At 42.6% G+C, this 25,996-nt stretch overlaps 1 protein-coding gene and 1 pseudogene across 2 annotated transcripts; both read right to left on the bottom strand.

Annotated features, from left to right (window-relative positions):
- Positions 1–14,792: 14,792 nt before the first annotated feature.
- LOC311133414 (odorant receptor 131-2-like) lies at positions 14,793–15,503 on the bottom strand (annotated as a pseudogene). Its single transcript has one exon. The product of its transcript is annotated as an odorant receptor 131-2-like (transcript).
- A 2,956-nt stretch (positions 15,504–18,459) lies between these two features.
- On the bottom strand, positions 18,460–25,996 carry LOC311133413 (odorant receptor 131-2-like; the record flags this gene model as incomplete). Its single annotated transcript, XM_084166907.1, has 3 exons — positions 18,460–19,516; positions 21,578–21,582; positions 25,898–25,996. The coding sequence occupies 3 exons, from the start codon at positions 25,994–25,996 to the stop codon at positions 18,460–18,462; spliced, it is 1,161 nt and encodes a 386-aa protein (XP_084023033.1).

The raw sequence follows: 25,996 nt of genomic DNA, 5'->3' as shown, positions 1-25,996 counted from the left end.
TGATATTTGCATTGTTGGCTCTATAACCCATTTGTTCATACGCCACCGTGATATACAATAAGGCCAAGACAACAAAAAGACAACAGTCACGCAGTGGTGGAATAAATTCAAACACACATATGGTTGTGTCATCACAAAACCGGAGAGCGACATCTGTCCGGTGAAGTCCACAAAACAAATATTGCATGTAACAAACAGTTACATGACCTACAACATGGTAAAGCAAGTTAATGTTTCTGACAGTTTACTAAACAACTACTGATTTAGAATCACTGAGAGTAACAGCAAGTCAAAACAGGAGCACTGCCTCCACTATTCCAGCACGATTTCAACTTAAACATCATCAAATCAACTAGGCTATATATGATTAGTCTCATACAGTGAAAACAAACTTAAAGATACCAAAAACAATTTAGTCCAATCAACATTGCTAAATATCATGTGGCTGTCCATCGTACTGATTTCTGCACCCACGCAAAAGTACAAAAAACATGTTGTTGACTCACCCTACTTGTAAACTAGATGAATGCCAATGCCATCTTTTCCTGTTGGCAAAACAGTCTATGACTGTCATACAGCAGTAAACGCTTTTAGTTTTTGATGTCCTAGACTAGGCTACCTGGCTAAAATGCTTGCTAGCCTAACTTCCTTGCATGGGCAACAATGAACCAGCTAGCTAAGTAATTTTTTTCTGACAATGACATTTTGCTTTTGATGTGATTTGATTGGTGTGATGTCAAATCCAAACTGGCCCTTGGGGGGTTCAACGCTGATTGGCTTAATATTTTTTTTATCAATACTCGCTGGCACTAATCAATCAAATGCTGCAGCGGCAACAACTCATACTCTTTTTGTCCAGACAGCATCAGATACATCATGGGCTATACAAATACTGAGACAGAGGGGCGCTGTTTCCCTCGCTCTGATTACTTCTCCGGCGAGGAAGATACAGCCAATTGCGAATTGAAGGAAAATTATAAAAACACAGAGAGTAGAACGATAAATTGTTTGAGATGTTGTTGTTTTTTTTGTTTGTTTTTTATGCTTCCCTTGGCATCTACGAATACACGCCACTGAATAGACTGGGGTTGTCTATGTGCCTTTCGCTGCAAACAACAGATGGAGCGAGCTGTAAACACCTGTGACATTGAATGGTTCTGCTAACGGTGTTCTCACACGCAAGCCGCTGTGTGTCCAGCCCTTTCAACAAGCAACTGTGAGCAGCTTGATGGCCAAACTTTTCATGCATGGCTGCAGAAATTTTTGACTTTCAGTATACAGTGAACCCTAGGGAATGTCTTAATTTTTGTGTTCAGAGATGTATGAATACAGGTACAATGCCTTCAGAAAGTATTCACACCCCTTTACTTTTTCCACATTTTGTTGTATAACAGCCTGCATTTAAAATCGATTAAATTGATATTTTTTTGGGGTCACTGGCCTACACACAATACCCCATAATGTCAAAGTGGAATTATGTTTTTCTGAATTTTTACAAATTAATAAAAAATGTACAGCTGTAACGTCTTGTGTCAATAAGTATTCAACCCCTTTGTTATGGCAAGCCTAAATAAGTTCTGTAGTAAAAATTTGAATGACTACCTCATCTCTGTAACCCACACATACAATTATCTTTAAGGTCCCTCAGTCAAGCAGGGAATTTCAAACACAGATTCAAACACAAAGACCAGGGAGGTTTTCCAATGCCTCGCAAAGAAGGGCACCTATTGATAGATGGGTAAAAAAATAAATAAATTGACACTGAATATCCCTTTGATCATGGGGAAGTTATTAATTACACTCTGGATGGTGTATCAATACACCCAGTCACTACAAAGATACAGGCGTCCTTCCTAACTCAGTTGCCGGAGAGGACGGAAACTGCTCAGGAATTTCACCATGAGGCTAATGGTGACTTTAAAACAGTTACAGAGTTTAATGCCTGTGATAGGAGCAAACTGAGGATGGATCAACAACAATTCAGTTACTTCACAATACTAGCCTAATTGACAGAGTGAAAAGAAGGAAGCCTGTAAAAAATATACATTTTTCTAAACATGCATCCTCTTTGCAACAAGGCACTAAAATATTACTGCAAAAAATGTGGCAAAGCAATTAACTTTTTGTCCTGAATACAAAGTGTTATGTTCTTGGCAAATCCAATACAACACTTTACTGAGTACCACTCTCCACATTTTCAAGCATAGTGGTGGCTGCATCATGTTATGGGTATGTCTGTAATCGTTAAGGACTGGGGAGTTTTTCAGGATAAAAAATAAACATAATGGAGATAAGCACAGGCAAAATCCTAGAGGAAAACCTGGTTCAGTCTGCTTTCAGCAGGACAATAACCTAAAACGCAATGCCAAAGATACACTGGAGTTGCTTGACAGAGCTTGAAGAATTTTGAAAAGAATAATGGGCAAATATTGTACAATCCAGGTGTGCAAAGCTCTTAGAGACTTTTCCAGAAAGACTCACAGCTGTAATCGCTGCCAAAGGTGATTCTAACATGTATTAACTCAGGGGTGTGAATACTTACTCTATGTAAATTAGATATTGCTGTATTTCATTCTCAATACATTTGCAACAATTTCTAAATACATGTTTCACTTTGACATTATGGGGTATTGTGTGTGTACATGTGTAAAAAAATAAATATATATTTCATCAATTTTGAATTCAGGCTGTAACACAATAAAATGTGGAATAAGTCAAGGGGCTTATTCCACATGTACCATGAAGATATACCAGCATGAAGTCCTATTGACAATAGCTGTACAGAATAGTTTATTTCAACACTGAATTCAGCCTTTAGATGCTAAATCCATTAGTGTTAAACTGCAATATCAGCTAGGTCCATCCATATACTCTTTACATTTAAGTCATTTAGCAGATGCTCTTATCCAGAGCGACTTACAGTTAGTGAGTGCATACATTTTCATACTGGCCCCCTGTGGAAATCGAACCCACAACCCTGGCGTTGCAAACGCCATGCGCTACCAACTGAGCTACACGGGGCTGTACTCTTGCACTGTGCAGTAAGTTATGTTTTATTCAGTTAAATTGGCACAGCTGGTAAACCAGAGAAGATTAGGGGTGAGTTTCACCAACATGGATTAACTCTTAAAGTTGTTTAAATCAAGGTTTATCTATTAATCTTGTTGCACCTAACTTTAAACCTTCCTTAAATAAAGCAGATCCACAAATGACACAATCTCTATTACACTCCACACTGCCCTCTCCTATGTGGACAAGAGGAACACCTATGTGAGAATTCTGTTAATTGACTACAACTCAGCGTTCAACACCATAGTGCCCTCCAAGCTCATCACTAAGCTGAGGACCCTGGGACTAAACCACTGGCGTAGCACGCCCCCCTGCAAGGCGGGGGAGGCCACGAGAAAATGTGTAAAATAGCAGCAAATTAGCTCAGGGATTCTTGAAAGTCGGGACAATCCTTGTCCAGCAGGGAAACACCATTTTTATAGTTGAAAAAAAAGTTATTACATTATTTGAGCTTAAAATGTACATCATCATTGAGTTTGCTGACAACACGACGGTGGTAGGCCAGATCACTGACGATGATGAGACAGCCTATAGGGAGGAGGGTAGTGCGGGTAGTGCACTACAGAGGGTAGTGCGTACGGCCCAGTACATCACTGGGGCTGAGCGCCATGCCATCCAGGACTTCTATACCAGGCGGTGTCAAAGGAAGGCCCCAAAAAATTTCAAAGACACCAGCCACCCAAGTCATAGACTGTTCTCTCTGCGGTACCGATGCACCATATCTGAAACCAACAGGACCCTGAACAGCTTCTACAAGCCATAAGACTGCTAAGTAGTTAGTTAAATAGTTAACCAAACAGCTACCCGGACTGTCTGCATTGGTCCTTTTTGCACTAACTTGAGCTCAATTTCGAGTCTCATAGCAAAGGGTCTGAATACTTATGCAAATTAGGTATTTCTGTTTTAATTTTTTATAAATTTGCAAAAATGTCAGAAAACCTGTTTTCACTTTGTCATTATGGGGTATTGTGTGTAGATTGATGAGATGTTTTATTTTATTTTATCCATTTTAGAAGAAGGCTGTAACATAAAAAAAAATATTGAAAAAGTCAAGGGGTCTGAATACTTTCTGAATGCACTGTATCTACCTCAATTACCTTGTATCCCTGCACAATGCACATCGACTCGGTACTGGTACCCCCATGTACAGTGGCTTGCGAAAGTATTCACCCCCTTGGCATTTTTCCTATTTTGTTTCCTTACAACCTGGAATTAAAATGGATTTTTGGGGGGTTTGTATCATTTGATTTACACAACATGCCTACCACTTTGAAGATGAAAAAAAAGTTTTCTTGTGAAACAAACAAGAAATAAGACCAAAAAAAAGAAAACTTGAGCGTGCTTAACTATTCACCCCCCCCCCCCCCCCCCCCCCAAGGTCAATACTTTGTAGAGCCACCTTTTGCAGCAATTAAAGCTGCAAGTCTCTTGGGGTATGTCTCTATAAATTTGGCATATCTAGCCACAGGGATTTTTGCCCATTCTTCAAGGCAAAACTGTTCCAGCTCCTTCAAGTTGGATGGGTTCCGCTGGTGTACAGCAATCTTTAAGTCATCCCACAGATTCTCAATTGGATTGAGGTCTGGGCTTTGACTAGCCCATTCCAAGACATTTAAATGTTTCCCCTTAAACCACTTGAGTGTTGTTTTAGCAGTATGCTTACGGTCATTGTTCTGCTGGAAGGTGAACCTCCGTCCCAGTCTCAAATCTCTGGAAGACTGAAACAGGTTTCCCTCAAAAATTTCCCTGTATTTAGTGGCATCCATCATTCCTTCAATTCTGACCAGTTTCCCAGTCCCTGCCGATGAAAAACATGGTGTTCTCGGGGTGATGAGAGGTGTTGGGTTTGCGCCAGACATAGCATTTTCCTTGAAAAGCTCAATTTTAGTCTCATCTGACCAGAGTACCTTCTTCCATATGTTTGGGGAGTCTCCCACATGCCTTTTGGCAAACACCAAATGTGTTTGCTTATTTCTTTCTTTAAGCAATGGCTTTTTTCTGGCCACTCTTCCGTAAAGCCCAGCTCTGTGGAGTGTACGGCTTAAAGTGGTCCTATGGACAGATACTCCAATCTCCGCTGTGGAGCTTTGCAGCTCCTTCAGGGTTATTGTTGGTGTCTTTGTTGCCTCTCTGATTAATGCCCTTCTTGCCTGGTCCGTGAGTTTTGGTAGGCTTGTTTGTTGTGGTGCCATATTCTTTCCATTTTTTAATAATGGATTTAATGGTGCTCCGTGGGATGTTCAAAGTTTCTGATATTTTTTTATAACCCGACCCTGATCTGTACCTCTCCACAACTTTGTCCCTGACCTGTTTGGAGAGCTCCTTGGTCGTCATGGTGCTGCTTGCTTAGTGGTATTGCAGACTCTGAGGCCTTTCAGAACAGGTGTATATACAGTGGGGAGAACAAGTATTTGATACACTGCTGATTTTGCAGGTTTTCCTACTTACAAAGCATGTAGAGGTCTGTAATTTTTATCATAGGTACACTTCAACTGTGAGAGACGGAATCTAAAAAATCAAGAAAATCACATTCTATGATTTTTAAGTAATTAATGTGCATTTTATTGCATGACATAAGTATTTGATACATCAGATAAGCAGAACTTAATATTTGGTACAGAAACCTTTGTTTGCAATTACAGAGATCATACATTTCCTGTAGGTCTTGACCAGGTTTGCACACACTGCAGCAGGGATTTTGGCCCACTCCTCCATACAGACCTTCTCCAGATCCTTCAGGTTTCGGGGCTGTCGCTGGGCAATACGGACTTTCAGCTCCCTCCAAAGATTTTCTATTGGGTTCAGGTCTGGAGACTGGCTAGATCACTCCAGGACATTGAGATGCTTCTTACGGAGCCACTCCTTAGTTGCCCTGGCTGTGTGTTTCGGGTCGTTGTCATGCTGGAAGACCCAGCCACGACCCATCTTCAATGCTCTTACTGAGGGAAGAACGTTGTTGGCCAAGATCTCGCGATACATGGCCCCATCCATCTTCCCATCAATACGGTGCAGTCGTACTGTCCCCTCTGCAGAAAAGCATCCCCAAAGAATGATGTTTCCACCTCCATGCTTCACGGTTGGGATGGTGTTCTTGGGGTTGTACTCATCCTTCTTCTTCCTCCAAACACAGCAAGTGGAGTTTAGACCAAAAAGCTCTATTTTTGTCTCATCAGACCACATGACCTTCTCCCATTCCTCCTCTGGATCATCCAGATGGTCATTGGCAAACTTCAGACGGGCCTGGACATGCGCTGGCTTGAGCAGGGGGACCTTGCGTGCGCTGCAGGATTTTAATCCATGACGGCGTAGTGTGTTACTAATGGTTTTCTTTGAGACTGTGGTCCCAGCTCTCTTCAGGTCATTGACCAGGTCCTGCCATGTAGTTCTGGACTGATCCCTCACCTTCCTCATGATCATTGATGCCCCACGAGGTGAGATCTTGCATGGAGCCCCAGACCGAGGGTGATTGACCGTCATCTTGAACTTCTTCCATTTTCTAATAATTGGGCCAACAGTTGTTGCCTTCTCACCAAGCTGCTTGCCTATTGTCCTGTAGCCCATCCCAGCCTTGTGCAGGTCTACAATTTTATCCCTGATGTCCTTACACATCTCTCTGGTCTTGGACATTGTGGAGAGGTTGGAGTCTGTTTGAATGAGTGTGTGGACAGGTGTCTTTTATACAGGTAACGAGTTCAAACAGGTGCAGTTAATACAGGTAATGAGTGGAGAGCAGGATTTTTCTCACAGTTGAAGTGTACCTATGATAAAAAATTACAGACCTCTACATGCTTTGTAAGTAGGAAAACCTGCAAAATCGGCAGTGTATCAAATACTTGTTCTCCCCACTGTATACTGAGATCATGTGACAGATCATGTGACACTTAGATTGCACACAGGTGCACTTTATTTAACTAATTATGTGACTTCTGAAGGTAATTGGTTGCACCAGATCTTATTTAGGGGCTTCATAGCAAAGGGGGTGAACACATCTACACGCACCACTTTTCCGTAATTAATTATTTAGAATTTTTTGAAACAAGTTATTTTTTTCATTACACTTCACCAATTTGGACTATTTTGAAATCCAAATAAAAATCCATTTAAATTACAGGTTGTAATGCAACAAAATAGGAAAACCGCCAACGGGGATGAATACTTTTGCAAGGCACTGTAAATAGCCAAGTTTCACAGGACGCCGACGGAACCGCGATGCTTTCCAGGGCTTGGGCCCCTCTCTCGGGGTGAACCCATTCCAGGGCGCCCTGCCCATCACAAAGAAAAGAGAACTCTCCCCGGGGCTCCCGCCAGCTTCTCCGGGATCGGTCGCGTTACCGCACTGGACGCCTCGCGGCGCCCGTCTCCGCCACTCTGGATTCGGGGATCTGAACCCGACTCCCTTTCGATCGGCCATCGCCCCTCCCTTCCGAACGACGTTCGCCCATCTCTTAGGACTGACTGACCCATGTTCAACTGCTGTTCACATGGAACCCTTCTCCACTTCGGCCTTCAAAATTCTCGTTTGAATATTTGCTACTACCACCAAGATCTGCAAAGTTGTCATTACTCATTGTGTATTTATTATTATTATTACTTTTCTATGATTTCTCTATTTTCTTTCTCTCTGCATTGTTGGGAAGGACCCGTAATAATTATTTCACTGTTAGTCTACACCTGTTGTTTGCAAAGAATGTGACAAATAAAATTGACTTTAAACCAAGATCAAATGTAATCGTGTTGCTCTATTGTTTTAAAATCAAATTTAAACTTAGATTAGGGATTAATGCTAAACTGCCACTGGAGGAGGTTTAAATTGATCAAATGTCAGTGTATGTGCTGTATTCTGGGTGTGATTAACATTTTTAGCTCCTGTGGCTACCGTATTTGTAAAAGTCACCTAGCCAACTAACTAATTTGACCATAAAATGCCATTAGTTGTATCTTTTAGCTTGAGGTACAACCTCACTTTGCTAGCTAGCTGGGAAGCTAGCAATGACCAGTGGGAATTTGTTTCCCTAGAATTATAATTAGAACATATTGCTATGAATCCATTATGACAAGTGTAACTAATCATAGTCTAAAGATTTAACCTCAGATGAACTAATCCAGGTTTAAAATTAAGTGGTTCTACACATCTCTGATTAAGGTCTAATCTAAGATTTATTTAAACCAAGTTGGTGCAACCCTGTAGCTTTTATACAGGCTGAGTCTATACACTTGGAAAGTTACACACGTATTTTGGTTTAAAGACCATTTTGAATTTAATTAAGCCAAACTTGACACACACGGTCTATGCAATTCATGTGCTTTCTTAAGATTCGACTACACTGATTAAATTACAAGTGCTGTTCTTGTGGGTATTGCCAGGTGCATATAAAAATTGTTGGTGTATAATTTGGAAGAGGGCTTTCAGCTTAAAATCACTACACTTCAAATGTCAGTTTACAGACAGAGATTCATAGACAGTCTGAAGTAGGTAGCCTACATCATGGGTAATGTAATTTGTTGCCTTTTAAAATCCAAAATAATATGTCATAGGCTAAAAAGCATATTGTCGGTGGCATTTGAATATAAATGATCAAATAACATTTATTTTAGACATTTCCCCCCTACAATAATTACAAACCAATATGATGAGCATGCAGATATTTTTACAAACATCGAATGATAGTCCTGTTGACAGGTACAGGACTATCATTCGATATTTGTAAAAATGTATATGCTAATAGACTTTTAAGATTAAGTTAAAACAAAAACAAACAAAGGACAACCTCACCTCAAGATGATTTTGTTCTTCTTTGCAGTTTTTTTTGGTCCCGAAATAACTCACAATAGTCTATCCCATGTTAAGTTTGAGATGCTGTCACTGGCTGAATCTTTATAAATGTCTGTCTAAACTCATGCTTTTGGTCTACTGCCTATAATATGACGTTTTTGTTCTTTTGATAGGCATTGGCATAATTCAATTCAGCATTTTCTCCACTTCAGTTAAGGTGTTGTTACTGTAACAGCACTCGTACTGTATCTCATCTTCTCTTACGTTCGTGATTGCATGCCATCGTCACACATAAAGGTCCATCGGCATTTCACGGTACCTTCCGCTAGGGATCGTGTGGATGTTATCTCGCGACGAGTAACCGCAAATCTCTCTCCAAAGACCCATCACCCTCCTCACGCTTGTCTTGAGGTATGGTAGTGCAATCCGGAATCCTTGGGACGTCCCTACCGTGAACCCTAACCTTAACCCCTACCCTAACCACAACCACAACCCTTATCTAACCATAACCATAACCCTTACCTTAACCCTTTTACATTTCGGTTTAGGTAAGGGTTACAATTGTCAGTCAGACATAATTGATGTGAAAAATAAATAAACATTTTAGCTCCTGCTGAGGATGATGTCATGCACAATTACCATACAGTAGCCTAATATTTTCAATGATTTTATTTGGACCTTTTTGAAGTGCTGCACTTATCACTCAAACTTCAATTGTTTGTATTGAACACACAATTCCAAATAACAATCTTCAAGATTGAAATGCATTGCTTTAGAACATTTAAGCTATACTTATTAATGTGTGCATAGCCTACCATCATAAAGTGGACCCCCAACATGTACAACAAATGTCCAACAATGAAGCAAATGCATGACATTTTCACATGCAAATAGGCCCTATAATTGATTTAATACATCTTTAGTTCTCAATTAGTGATTTTCCATGAGAGCAAGTTGAGCGATGCTACTTTTTAAAACCATTTCAAATTATTGTTTGGGTAGTGATATGGTACAATGTTGTAGGCCTATTGATATCATCAAGGGATATACTTCATTATTTGAAATTGCTATAATAATTGCAAACTGACTTTAAATTGTGTGAAAGATTTTATAGTCTATTACATGCACAGTGACTGTAAACAATACATCTATTTGTTGCTAATTAGTAGGCAATCTAATGCACTGTTCTTGCTAACATGCTGTGGGAAGACTCACTGGGCACACACTGGTTGAATCAACATCATTTCGTTGAATTGACGTCTGTGCCCACTGCCCAGTAGGGAATGTCTTGACGCTGACAATGCATCATTCCAGTAATCCTCATTTGACTCATTTGTGAATTATCAACATTTAATAGCAACACTATTATATCTTGATGATGGAATGTAACTGACAATAGCACAGCATGGTGCAGCACAGAGGGGTGTCAAACACACCCCTGTCCTTGAGGGCCACAGATCTGCGTGGATGCTTTAAAAGTGTGTCCCATTTACACACAGACTCATTTGTAAATCACGATCCAATTAAAATGCAATTAATAAAGTACCATATAACAACATGTTATTACTATGTTGTTACTCATGTGATTACAACCTTACCGGACAGGTATAAGAGCAACTGAATTAAAGTTGTATCACTATACACTAGGCTTATGTCTAGTTATCTGGACCCAGATTAAGCCTAAAAAGCACATTAAATGGAGGTTTTCCATTGAGCATGTTTTTATTACATGAGTAAACTTCATCTGGGTCCAGGAAACTGGCCCTATATACTGTATAGTGGCCCTTGAGTACTGGAATTTAGCACTGTTTCATTTCTTTGACAATGCCGCCATCTGGTGTCCATCAGCCTTACCTGACTAAATATGGTATTTCTACTGCAGGAACAATTTGTACAATGCAATATCTGTGAAGATAGACATGTTCGCAGAAGCATTATCAAACGAGAGCGTCTTAAGACCTGACTAGTCATTGGAGTGCGCTCTGATTTCTAAAGTAATTGCAATGTATTAACATTAGCTCAGTAGCTCAGCTGGTAGAGCACGGCGCTTGTAACGCCAAGGTAGTGGGTTCGATCCCCGGGACCACCCATACACAAAAAAAAAATGTATGCACGCATGACTGTAAGTCGCTTTGGATAAAAGCGTCTGCTAAATGGCATATTATTATTATTAATCCCAAAAATGTTCTGTATACAGAAACTCTATCTGGTATCATATTCCACATGAATATGAAACTCAAGACATTGTGTACTGTGCTGAATATTAGAATGAGTATTTAATATCTGGCTTTATTTCCAAGATATTGGGTGTGTTAGTAAATTCACTCTTGCTATCTACTCCGATTTCAGAGCACTCTCATCTGAGTGTGCCAGAGCGCAGAATAACTGATTCATTTACAAACGAGCAACACCCACTGAATATGAACTTCAGCAAAAAAAGTAATTCAACTGTTGCCAGCAGCACAGTTACAGTCACTAACGCTCTAGATAACATGAAAACAGCCTAACCAGCTCTGCTAGGGCGAGTAAAATGGTCAGAGTGAGGTATTCTATCATTTGTGTCTGGAAGTAGCTAGCAAGCTAGCCAACTTTAGCCAGTTAGCTTGGGTGCTTGACTGCCGTTGTGAGATCAGAACGCTCGGATCAACCCTACTCCTCTGCCAGAGCGTCCAGTGTGCGCTCTGAACACCCCGAGAGCGAAATGTTCTGAATTTACGAACAGACAATCTGACAACGCTCTGAATTTACGAACGCCCAGAGTGCACTCTGAGCGCAGTCTGGTACTCCAGATTGAATTGAGGAAAAAATACTATTTTCAATCAACTTTTAAAAATTGTCATGAGTTTTTATTACAATTTTATCCCAAAATATCATCAGATAATTACAAAACATTTTTGTTTGTTAAATCAGGGATTCTTGAAAGACAGAACAAATATCTTCACAATATCTTTCTTAATTTTAACAAAATTTGAAATAAATATTTTTATAGACCAATGTATCAACCTTCTTATTACACCTAACTGGATTTATGTAAACTCCATCAGACACCTTAAAAGGCATTTCATTTTTACATGTATTGTCCAACAAGTGTTTAAAGGCCTTGATTGTTTAATTCTAACATTAAATTATTCAAATATTTTATATAAAATAAAAGTTCAAAGCAAACATTTGAAACATATGGAAAATTATTAATTTGACAATCCCCAATCAAAACATTACCATTCTATCAGATCTTTCAGCAACAGGTGATGTTTTAAGGAGTTGACAAAAAGGCCATATTTTTCTTCTTCATTCAAGTGATGTACAGAGTGGGAAATGTGTTTTTCGACTGTTGCTTTATGACTCTAAAACCTAATTAAAATGAACATATTTTAACCAAAATTCATATTCTGTCTTAATCTATAATCGAGATGGAGTGAACAGGTTATGTTTGTGATCATGGTAATTTCAATATTGTTTGTTTAAATCTATCAAAAGTAGAGACATTTCCAGACCATGAGTGATTTGGTTGCACTACAGGTAATCAGGAAATGATATACAGTGAGGGAAAAAAGTATTTGATCCCCTGCTGATTTTGTACGTTTGCCCACTGACAAAGAAATGATCAGTCTATAATTTTAATGGTAGGTTTATTTGAACAGTGAGAGACAGAATACCAACAAAAAAATCCAGAAAAACACATGTCAAAAATGTTATAAATTGATTTGCATTTTAATAAGGGAAATAAGTATTTGATCCCCTCTAAATCAGAAAGATTTCTGGCTCCCAGGTGTCTTTTATACAGGTAACGAGCTGAGATTAGGAGCACACTCTTAAAGGGAGTGCTCCTAATCTCAGCTTGTTACCTGTATAAAAGACACCTGTCCACAGAAGCAATCAATCAGATTCCAAACTCTCCACCATGGCCAAGACCAAAGAGCTCTCCAAGGATGTCAGGGACAAGATTGTAGACCTACACAAGGCTGGAATGGGCTACAAGACCATCACCAAGCAGCTTGATGAGAAGGTGACAACAGTTGGTGTGATTATTCGCAAATGGATGAAACACAAAATAACTGTAAATCTCCCTCGGCCTGAGGCTCCATCCAAGATCTCACCTCGTGGATTTGCAATGATCATGAGAACGGTGAGGAATCAGCCCAGAACTACACGGGAGGATCTTGTCAATGATCTGAAGGCAGCTGGGACCATAGTCACCATAAAAACACACTACGCCGTGAAGGACTGAAATCCTGCAGCGCCCGCAAGATCCTGCAGCGCCTGCTCAAGAATGCACATATACAGGGCTGTCTGAAGTTTGCCAATGAACATCTGAATGATTCAGAAGAGAACTGGGTGAAAGTGTTGTGGTCAGATGAGACCAAAATCGAGCTCTTTGGCATCAACTCAACTCGCTGTGTTTGGAGGAGGAGGAATGCTGCCTATGACCCCAAGAACACCATCCCCACCGTCAAACATGGAGGTGGAAACATTATGCTTTGAGGGTGTTTTTCTGCTAAGGGGACAGGACAACTTCACCGCATCAAAGGTACAATGTACCGTCAAATCTTGGGTGAGAACCTCCTTCCCTCAGCCATGGCATTGAAAATGGGTCGTGGATGGGTATTCCAGCATGACAATGACCCAAAACACACGGCCAAGGCAACAAAGGAGTGGCTCAAGAAGAAGCACATTAAGGTCCTGGAGTGGCCTAGCCAGTCTCCAGACCTTAATCCCATAGAACATCTGTGGAGGGAGCTGAAGGTTCGAGTTGCCAAACGTCAGCCTTGAAACCTGAATGACTTGGAGAAGATCTGCAAAGAGGAGTGGGACAAAATCCCTCCTGAGATGTGTGCAAACCTGGTGGCCAACTACAAGAAACGTCTGACCTCTGTAATGGCCAACAAGGGTTTTGCCACCAAGTACTAAGTCATGTTTTGCAGAGGGGTCAAATACTTATTTCCCTCATTAAAATGCAAATCAAATTATAACATTTTTGACATGCGTTTTTCTGGATTCATTTGTTGTTATTCTGTCTCTCAATGTTCAAATAAACCTACCATTAAAATTATAGACTGATCATGTCTTTGTCAGTGGGCAAACGTACAAAATCAGCAGGGGATCAAATACTTTTTTCCCCTCACTGTAGCAGTATGAGTCTGAAGTAACAGCTTTAGTGGCAACATTGTTCTGAAGTAAGCATGTACTGTATCAGAGTTAAGCTATTGTATGAATATGTAACACATTTAGGGGGTAGCCCAACCGGGACTTGAACCTAGTTCCTTGAACCTGTCAGTCTAAAATTGTCAGTGTAACACTTTAGCCATTACACCAAAAGGCTCAAAAGGTTGCAAGGTGTTGTACCAATGTAATTTCAATATTGTAGCGAATTCAGGTGGTAGCCCCAACTACGACTCAAACTCAGGTCCAGCGACTGTCAACCCAACACCTTCCGCCAAGAGATCCAAACCCCTTGATGAGGTCAGTAGATGTTGGGCTAAGGTCGCTACAATATTGAGTTTGTAACAGAAAATAACAGAGGAGACTAGTTAGCAATTAGTGCTCACAAAGACCAAGGTGCAAGCACGGAATTAGAATGAGATTATATTTCTATGGTTGCAACACAGTGATGATATCAGTGGGTCCAGTGATGACCCCAGATGAGGTCGATGAAAATGCAGGTCCTGTGCAGATCAACACTTCAATACACAGTTGTCACATCCAGCCCACCCTGATGCAAATTATATGATTATGAACAGGTTACAATTTACCCTACCGCTTTTTTGAATTCACTTGAACTTCAGTGGGCTTTATCTGGATATCATATTGATTGCATGAATAGTAAACTCTGATATACTTGGCAAATTTCTGATCTCTTGAACCGTAAATCAGTGGGCTTAAGAGACATGGCATTTTGAGAATAGAATGATTGTTCGCTTATTTGGGAAGAGAGACAAGAGAATCGTATTGGTTAGGGGGTGAGATACGCCAGCATGCAGAGCAGAAGCTGAACCCCATGTAACAAAATTGTATTACGAGCCTTTCGAGCCGATGCTGGGTCTGTTACGGCAGCTTTTGCAGCAAAAAGGACCTTAAAATAAGTAACGACCAAAATCAGAAATACAAATGACAGGTTAACAATATGTACCGCCGTGGATGTAGCCTTATGATATGGGGAACCATAAACAGCATCGTTATAACATATAACAGCTGTGGAAAAAATTGTGAATGGTTTAGTAGCTAGCCCAATGATGACGTCACTGAGTGCAGGGATGACTGATACACTTCAGATGAGGCAGATGAGGATGTAGGTCCTACGCACTGTACAGAACTGAGTATGATGCAGGGGCTTACAGACAGCACAGTAGCGCTCTATGGCCATGCCTGCTAAGTTCAATGGACTGTTTCTGTTGGTTGTGCTAGTGATTACAAGCGCCATACAGCACACAGACATATTCAGGCCATGTGGCAGCGCATATGTTATAACCTGTAGCATCACTGCAAAAGACAGCATAATCATGTCGTAGATCACCAGGTGAATGTATAGAATATACCTCGGGTCACTGTAGAAGATATGACTCTTGAAGAAAATATACACAAAGGTTCCATTGATGTATTTGATGATTACACCCAGGGCAAATGTTGTGAATTTTTTCATGAAAGTGTCATTGAAGTTATCCATTGCTCTGCTGTTGTTCATTATTCAGTTGTTCATGAAAGCATTGTTGAATTGATTCCGGCCTTTGGTGAAATTCATTAATCGTTCACTATTAAGAAGTATTTGGACTGTACCTGACAAAGAAAAACAAATATTATTCAGAGTTTCAGACAATCCCCATAAGAAGTGATATGATTACAGGGATAGCTTCAACTTGATATACTGTACAATGAAAAAGGTAACGAAGCGCCTTACTGTTTTTCTTGGGACTGAGCTGGCTATTTTTATATATATATTTTTTTATTTTTATTTGAAAGGCTGTAAAACTTACCTCGCAATGCCTGCCTGTCTGACTAACCAGTAAGTTTGTGAGGCAAAGCTACTGGTTTATATAGACACCTTTTCACAGATCTAAGTGAGATTATGTAATCCATTGGGGAATGATGAGTCGGCAGAGCAGGAGGGGATGGTGCATGACCATTATGTCCAAAATATGTATTTTCAACAGCCCAACCCTGCCCCTTTGTTTGGTAAACTGAGAGATAGGGCAGGGGGAATAGGCTGAGGATAGACAGCTTAGAAGATTTGGCATGATAGTATTAAACCTATTTGAAATATTGGTAACACTTCCTTTGAGTCCCCTTTTCATAATGCATTACAATTGCATGTATAATGCCTTATGAGCTATGCATAATGCACTAAAATGCATCTAACTGCACTCATAAAGCAGGCATTAGAATACCTTATGAAATGTGTTATAAAGTGTAATATAAAATATGAATAGCTCTTTAAGAAATTGTGTCCAGGGGTAATCTTCCATCATGTTTGGTGCACAAGACAGATTGAAGTGCGTGGGAGGTTGTGCAGTGGAATTAAAATATACCCCTTGATGAGCACATACAGTATAAAGCTGTATTTCCTAATGAGCAGTGAGGTATCACTGATTACTAGGGACACACATCAGTACAAAGTAGTTGAAATTGTTGGTTCCCCAACTTTCCATGGGGTTGGGGAACCATACAAGGAAAGGATAATTGAAGTGGCGATGTCAATACCTGAGGATCACCCACTGAACAAGAAATTCATCCTCCTGCTATCTCCCTACTGAACATTTCACACAAGATTAATACTGTAGGGTAGTGATGGGTCGTATGTGAACAAACAGCTCTTTTTGAACGGCTCCTTTTGGTGGACGTTGGGAATCGAAACATCTTGTTCGTTCATTTGGCTCCCAAATCAGAGAATGTATATAATATACCCCAGGAACCCTGTAGAAGATATTACTTTTGAAGAAAGTATACACAAAAGTTATATTAATGTAGTTGATGATTATGCCTACAGGTCAAATGTTGTGAAGTGTTTGATGAAGGCTTAATTTAAGTGATCCACTCGGCTGTTGTTCATCATTCACTGTCTTTTTGATGTTGTTATATGATCCACTAGGTGAAAAAGAAAACCAAAACAGAATTGTTACATATTTCCAATAGTCTAATTTCAGGGCTGGAAAGTGTCATACAAATTGACATTTTAGTTAACTTTCCTTTTAATCCTCAATAATTTGGCATTAAGCATCAGTGCAGCGTTTATATATCTTCCTAACACTTTTTTAGCATTGTCATCAAATCACATGAACTATGTGATATTGCATAGCATTGTGCATTGATAAGAACAAAGTGTAGCTACTACAACACAGAAAAGTCTGTTCTGAACGGCATTTTCTTTGTTCTTGAGAAACAGAGAACTCTTATCTTTCAGTGTCCTGGAATAACACAGATGAGACAGAGAGTGCTACTTTATATAAAGAGTTACTGTCTTTATGTATGATATTATACTCCAATATAACACTAGAGACAGGAAAGGGGAAGATAAAAACATGTTAATTAATCAGCAGTAAAATAGTGATATAATTATCTGACCCTTTAAAACATTTTACAAAATGTTGATGCTTGTGTGGTTTAATCTGATTTGTTATACAGACATCACATACATACACAAGTAGGTCCTGGTTGTTGGTAAACTGTACATAAAGAAACAAAAAGACCTGCACACAATAAGCTGCCTTTAATAGTGGCTTGTTGTCACTAGGAAGGATTACAGTGGTCTTGTTTCTTTATGGATGAATCTCATGACATTGTTCCATGGTATTGAACCAAACTTGATTAATTGTATTTGTACAAACAATGGTAAACGATTAGCATTATATTTCGAAGCATTACATTGTTTGTTAATAAAGACCCAATGACAATGGAAATGTAAAGAATGTTGTAGTAAACTTACATTTTAGGTTATGGTAGGGTAATACAGTTGGACTACACCAGGGCTGCCCAAAGCTGTTCTATTCAGCTTATCAACCAACTAATGATTAGAATCAGGTGTGCTAGATTTGGGTTGAAGAGAAAACCTACAGGACGGTAGCTTTCCAGGAACCGGGTTGGGCAGCCCTGTATTACACTCACAGGGGATGAACGTAAACATTTTCAAGAATCAAGGGGTAGTTGATATGGCCATTGGACTGCAGGAAATATCTCTTAACATGCCTTTAAAAATATACTTCCGATTATCATGTTGATTTCGTGGACTGTCAGTCCTTGCATCTATAGGTCCGTCTATGAATTTGAGTGGTTACATGCACACGAACACACACACACACACACACACACACACACACACACACACACACACACACACACACACACACACACACACACACACACACACACTCACAGTTCATATTTTATTTACACCCTGTAGGAATGAGTAATTGAGTCATTGAACGTGTTTTTCCAGCAAACAGCATTATGTTACAGTATAAAAACATAATGACAATTTATGACATAATGTACAGTATTGTGAAGTGGCGCATATATGTCACTGACAAGGACCCCCACATTTGTTCATTTATTGCATTTTTTTCATCCATCACTACATGCAATACTTCATATTCTATCCATTCTCTCAGAATTCAAGCAAAATGTTCCTATCACCTGAACTTGAGATTCACTTTCATAGCCGGCCTCACTCTAGATCTATTGTTCCTGTGACACATCAGGTACCTGGCCCAGTATTTGCGGAACTGCTTGTCCCTGAAACCGTAGATCATGGGGCTGAGGAATCGTGGGATTATGTAGACCAGCAGGAAAAATATGTAACGGATCTCCAGGACAAACTGGGGGAAGAGAGCGATGAGGGCTGCTTGCAGAGAGGGGACTACAAAGGCCAGCATGCACAGCAGCAGCTGCACCCCGTGGAGTAGCACTGTATTCCTTGCCCTCTTTATGGACACCAGGTTTGTGGAGGCAGCGCGTGCTGTTAGCATGATCTTACAATATGTGTAGAGCAGCGTGAGCGCCACGAAGGAGAAATAGATGCTGTCAAACACAGCGTTCTTGTAGTAGATGGAGCGGTCCCGGAAGACCAGGGATTGATCGCAGAAGATGGAGGTGCGGAAGAAATCCAGGGGCTCCTTGATGAGTGTGATCAGGAGGTCAGTGAGAGGCACGGCCACCGTTAAGAACAGGATGAACACGATGAGGACAATGGTGCGCGACACCGTGCACATGTGCCCGTAGTATAAGGGGAAACAGATGGAAAGGTAGCGCTCCACGGCCATACCGGCTAATATGAGAGGGGTGGAGCGTGTGGTCAGCACGGCAGTCATCACCAGCAGGCAGCACACGGAAGCATGGATCTTTACGAAAATGTAGCTGACCACGTACAGTGCCGTGACCAGGGTGAGCTGCAGGGCGTCATTTATGACCATGTAGATGAACATGATGTAGCGCGGGTCCTCATAGAAAAAGTTATGTTTGAGGAAGGTGTGCACCATGCTTCCGTTGATGAAGCTTAGGGCCATCCACACCAGCACGGCCACAATGTTCTTGGTCAAGGCGGCACTAAAGCTGTCTTTAGGATAGCCACCTCCTCCAACTGACATCTGGGATGTGAAGTTCATGTCCAACAGGCTGGCTGAAGAGTTCATTTCCTTAATGGAGAAATTGGAGCACATTTCAAACAAATTGCAGTCAACATTTTGTTGTCTAAGTCAACATGTTTGGTTGTCATTGTAAATAAGTTAACTTGTTCTCATCTGGTAAAAGTAAAGATGGAGAAAATAAATATAGTACCTTTCCCTTAAATGACACAAGAAGAAGCCTTGGTTTTTAGCAGTCCTTTGTTAAATGTGAGGCCACAACTTGCCTAAAAAGCAATAAAACTAGGAAGATTCTTGATTCAGTGTCTTCTTGATTCTTGAAAATGTTAGATGAGCATCAGATCTGGAAATAATTGCCACACCAATTATGCCATGTTAAGTAAATGTAACTCTTCTACAAGAAACAACACACACAAATCCGTACAATGTTATGCTAATCCACATACTCACATTTTAATGTTGTGAAATTGCATTCATTTTGTAAAAGCTCTGATATATAGCAAATACATAGTAAATAATGTGTCAACTCCTACATCATAATAATTAAAAAAGATAGTGAACTGACAAATCATTATAGTCAGAAAGTACTGCCCTACAGTAGTACTATTCAGAACGTATTGCTCTATTAAAACAAACTTTCACTGGCATTGCAATTAAGCATCAAAGCATCAGCATGTAAAATAATGTGTTCACTTACCTCCTGTGTAACTTACATTTGACCAAACATCCCAGGTTCATGTCTGCCTTATAAAGTATGTGGGGGTTTGATAAGGATGTTGTGATGTAAGAGGTCATGCATTAATAAGTGTCAGGAGACCATGGATATCCACCGTGTATCAAGCTTATTATTTTTTACCCCATGCTGCAAAAATGTTCAATATGGTAAAGCATGGTGATCAAGGGACTTTCAATGACCTTCAGAGAAGAGAGCAGAAAGTATATGTTAAAGATAGGCTATGATGTGAAGTTGTTCATTAAGGAATCAAAACTAAAGGCACTACATCCATCCAAGACATCCCTAAATAATAGTACATTATTGGTAACTATATATAATAACATTGATGAATACCGGGAAGTTATTATACATGCTAAATCATGTTCACAAATTCTTATGAACGCATTATAAAATATTATAAGTGTTATACAAGTTTATGAATTGTAATGTTATAATGCTTATATATGTTTACAAAGAATGAAATAATAATGTGTAGTAGTATGGACACTATTTATAAATAGTTTATGTTATTATGAAGTATAACTCTTTATAGTGCTGCTAATTCACAAGAATAAATAAAAAATGAAGTTATGCAATTCAGTTGACAATTGTCAGGTTGAAGATAATGAGCGTAATTTTTGTCGCACGAAAGAGCACAGTTCTGTAAAAAAAAAAAAAAAAACTACGTAGAACTCATTGCAATATGGAGCACAATTAAATGTTTAACTTTTCTTCAAAGATGTGCATTATAAGGGGACTATTATTTCAGCCTGCATTATGCATGATGCAGGTGATGCATACGATCAGTCCCGAGTTGAAGTATTTGGAACTCACATGGGATAATGCACCATCCCATCTATTTGAAATATGATGGTTAATTTGCACACTACTCACTGCCATTTGCTCATGCAAAATATCACCCTATGTATTTGATCCTCTCTAATGATCAGGAATGTCATAACAAAATTTGGGCTATTCCTTTAGTCCTCACTAATAGATTAGTGAACTAAAATGTAAAATGTAAAATGTAAGCCACCATGCTTCTACATCTGCATTGCTTGCTGTTTGTGGTTTTAGGATGGGTTTCTGTATAGCACTTTGTGACATCTGATTATGTAAAAAGGGCTTTATAAATAAATTGGATTGATTGATTAATTAAACAACAGCATTACTGCTTTGTCTACAGGTTTTGTCAGTTTAACTGCAAATACATAGCCTGGTCCCAGATCTGTTTTTGCTTTTGCCTACTCCATTGTCATTGTCAAGCTAAACAACGTTTGGCATGCCAATTCTATTGTCAAGAGTGCTGTATGTGGAAGGTGCGGGAATCAGGCGTTTCGTTCAACAGTCTTTAGTAGATCAATACGAGCAAAAGTGCCCGGAGACGAGCGATACGCACACAGGCGTAAACAAACAGGAAAAATACTAAACGCGCACAACAAGTGCGAAAACCTCTCCTAAAACACAAGGAGGGAAAACCAAAACAGACACGAAGACAGGAAGCTCAATAACACACAACACATGACTAACAAAACGAGAACTTATAGGACACATAATCAACGCTAACTAACCACAGGTGTACAACAATCAGACAAAATCAAACGAACATAGAAACATACAACGGTGGTAGCTAGTACTCCGGGGACGACGACCGCCGAAACCTGCCCGAGCAAGGAGGTGGAACTCAGTCAGGAGAGACGGGTCTAGGATGTCCCTCCTCGGCACCCAGCACCGCTCCTCCGGGCCGTACCCCTCCCACTCCACAAAATATTGGAGACCCCCCATCCGACGTCTCGAATCCAAGATGGACCGAACTGTGTATGCCGGAGCCCCCTCGATGTCCAATGGGGGCGGAGGAGTCTCTGCTATCTCACCTTCCTGGAGTGGACCAGCTACCACCGGCCTGAGAAGAGACACATGGAACGAGGGGTTAATATTCTTATACTCAATAGGTAGTAGTAACCTGTAACACACCTCGTTCAATCTCCTCAGGACTTTAAAGGGCCCTACAAACCGCCGACCCAGCTTCCGGCAGGGCAGGCGGAGGGGTAGGTTTCTGGTCGAGAGCCAGACTCGATCTCCAGGTGCGTACACCGGCCCCTCACTGCGGTGGAGATCGGCGCTTGCTTTTTGTCGACGGATGGCCCGCTGCAGATGGACGTGTGCAGCGTTCCACGTCTCCTCCGAGCGCCCTACCCACTCATCCACCGCAGGGGCCTCGATCTGGCTCTGATGCCACGGTGCCAGAACCGGCTGGTAACCTAACACACATTGGAAAGGGGTTAGGTTGGTGGAGGAGTGGCGAAGAGAATTCAGGGCCATCTCTGCCCAGGGAATATACCTCGCCCACTCCTCCGGCCGGCCCTGGCAATACGACCTCAGAAACCTACCCACATCCTGGTTCACACGTTCTACCTGCCCATTACTCTCCGGGTGGTACCCCGAGGTAAGGCTCACCGAGACCCCCAGGCGCTCCATGAACGCTCTCCAGACTCGGGAGGTGAACTGGGGACCTCGATCAGACACTATATCCTCGGGTACCCCGTAATGCCGGAAGACGTGGGTGATTAGTGCCTCAGCGGTCTGCAAGGCAGTGGGAAGACCTGGCATTGGGAGAAGACGACAGGCTTTAGAGAACCGATCCACAACGACCAGTATGGTGGTATTCCCCTGAGAGGGGGGAAGGTCTGTAACAAAGTCCACTGAGAGGTGAGACCAGGGTCGTTGTGGAACAGGCAGGGGTTGTAACTTACCCCTGGGCAGATGTCTGGGCGCCTTACACTGGGCGCACACCGAACAGGAGGAGACATAAACCCTCACATCCCTGGCTAACGTTGGCCACCAGTACATAGCGCTAAGTCAGTGCACAGTCCGGCCAATACCTGGATGTCCAGAGGAGGGTGACGTGTGAGCCCAATAAATAAGTCGATCCCGAACCTTGAGCGGAACGTATGTCCGACCCACCGGACACTGTGGAGGGCTAGGGTCGGTACGCAACGCCCGCTCGATTTCAGCATCGACCTCCCACACTACCGGTGCCACTAGACAAGACTCCGGCAGTATGGAAGTGGGCTCAACGGACCTCTCCTCTGTGTCATACCGCCGGGACAGGGCGTCTGCCTTACCGTTCTGGGACCCAGGGATGTACGTGATTTTAAATACAAACCGGGTTAGAAACATGTTCCACCGAGCCTGGCGAGGGTTCAGTCTCCTAGCTGCCCGAATGTACTCCAGGTTACGGTGGTCAGTCAAAATGAGAAAAGGGTGTTGAGCCCCCTCAAGCCAATGTCTCCACACCTTTAGGGCTTGAACCACGGCTAACAGCTCACTGTCTCCTATGTCATAATTACGCTACGCCGGGCTAAGCTTTTTAGAGTAGAAAGCACAGGGGCGGAGTTTAGGTGGCGTGCCGGACCGTTGTGATAGCACGGCCCCTATACCGGCCTCAGACGCGTCCACCTCTACCTGAAATGGTAAAGCGGGATCCGGATGCGCAAGCACTGGAGCCGAGGTAAACAGGGCCTTCAGTCTCCCAAATGCCCTGTCCGCCTCCGCTGACCACTGCAATCGCACCGGACCCCCCTTCAGAAGAGATGTTATGGGAGCTGCCACCTGTCCAAAACCCCGGATAAACCTCCGGTAGTAATTCGCAAAACCCAAGACCTGCTGCACCTCTTTCACGGTGGTTGGGGTTTGCCAATTACGCACGGCTGACACAACCTCCATCTTCACCCCTGACGCGGAAAACTGATAACCCAGAAAGGAGACCGACTCCTGGAAAAACAGACATTTCTCTGCCTTGACATACAGGTCGTGCTCCAACAGCCTACCCAACACACGACGCACCAGGGCTACATGCTCGTCTCGGGTAGGCGAGTAAACCAGGATGTCATCTATGTACACGACCACACCCTGCCCCTGCATGTCCCTGAAAATCTCATCCACGAAGGATTGGAAGACTGAAGGAGCATTCATCAACCCGTATGGCATGACGAGATACTCGTAATGACCCGAGGTGGTACTAAATGCCGTTTTCCATTCATCGCCCTCCCTAATGCGCACCAAGTTATATGCGCTCCTGAGATCCAGTTTCGTGAAGAAACGGGCTCCGTGCAAAGACTCAGTCATAGTCGCAATCAGAGGGAGTGGATAACTGTACTTCACAGTGATCTGATTGAGACTACGGTAATCTATGCACGGGCGCAACCCTCCATCCTTTTTCTTCACAAAAAAGAAGCTCGAGGACGCAGGAGAAGTGGAGGGCCGTATGTATCCTTGTCTTAGAGATTCGGCTATGTAAGTTTCCATAGCCCTCTTCTCCTCTTGGGACAGAGGATACACATGGCTCCGCGGAAGCGCTGCTCCTGCCTGGAGGTCTATCGCACAATCCCCATGTCTATGAGGAGGCAAACGCGTCGCCCTCGATTTACTAAACACAAGTGCCAAATCCTCATACTCAGTGGGAATGCGCAGTGAGGACACCTGGTTTGGACTCTCCACCGAGGTCGCCCCCACGGAAACACCCAAACATATCCTCTCACACTGGGCAGACCACTCCTTAAGAGCCCTCTCTTGCCACGAAATAGAAGGATCATGGGTACTCAACCAGGGAATTCCCAGCACCACCGGATACGCAGGAGAGTCGATAAGATATAGCTGGATAGACTCCTCATGACCCCCCTGCGTACACATCCTAAGTGGCGCTGTGACTTCCCTGATCAACCCCGATCCCAACGGACGGCTATCTAGGGCATGAACAGGAAATGGGATGTCAACAGGAAGTAGGGGAATCCCTAATTCTAAACAACATTTACGATCAACAAAATTCCCAGCTGCGCCTGAATCTACTTGCGCCTTATGCTGGGAATGAGGTGCAACCTGTGGAAATCGCACAGGTATACAGAAGTGCACAACAGAGAGCTCTGGGTAAGTGGGACGCCTACTCACCTGGAAGGACTCCCCAGTGCAGGGCCTGCCGTCCTCTCCCCTAGGAGACCCTCCCCAACACCTGGCCGCGGTGTGTCCTCCACGGCCACAGTTGGTGCAGGGGATGGCCCCCCTCGTGCTCCTTCCCCTCTTCTCTCTAGCGCCAGCACTCCCGAGCTCCATAGGGCTCTGCTCGGAGGTGCTGGAGGGTGGAATGGACGAACCCCACTCGGAACGTCCGCGGGTGGCCAGCAGGGTGTCCAGCCGGATGGACATGTCCACCAACTGGTCGAACGTAAGACTGGTATCCCTGCAGGCCAGCTCTCGACGGACGTCCTCCCGAAGACTACAACGATAATGATCGATGAGGGCCCGCTCATTCCACCCTGCGTCAGCCGCTAGAGTCCGGAACTCCAGTGCAAATTCCTGGGCGCTCCTCCTCCCCTTTCGGAGGTAGAATAGACGCTCCCCCGCTGCTTTCCCCTCAGGTGGATGGTCGAACACAGCCCTGAAGCGGCGGGAGAACTCCGCGTATGTGATCGTGGCGGCGTCTATCCTCCTCCATTCGGCGTTGGCCCACTCCAACGCCTTGCCGGTGAGACAGGAGATGAGGGCGGAAACGCTCTCGTGTCCCGAGGGCGCCGGGTGTACGGTGGCCAGGTATAGTTCCACCTGCAGGAGGAACCCCTGACACCCGGCAGCGGTACCATCATACGCCCTCGGGAGCGAGAGTCGAATCCCACTGGGTTCCGGAGCTTGGATGGGCGGACTGGCCGATGGTGATGGCAAGGTAGGGGGAGATGTGGGTGCCCCTCTGTTCTCCCATCGGTGCAGAGTGTTTATTACGTCCTGAAGGGCGGTCCTGATGCGGTTGATCTGGTCGTTCTGCTCGCGGACGCGCTCCTCCAGGGACTCGGATGCTAGTGCTGCTCCTGCTGATTCCAT

Source organism: Coregonus lavaretus (assembly GCF_964263955.1).
Source record: "Coregonus lavaretus genome assembly, chromosome: 8".
In the NCBI taxonomy this organism is placed as follows: Eukaryota; Metazoa; Chordata; class Actinopteri; order Salmoniformes; family Salmonidae; genus Coregonus; species Coregonus lavaretus.
Note: the sequence above shows the minus strand (reverse complement) of the source record. Positions and strands in the feature narration are given on the sequence as shown.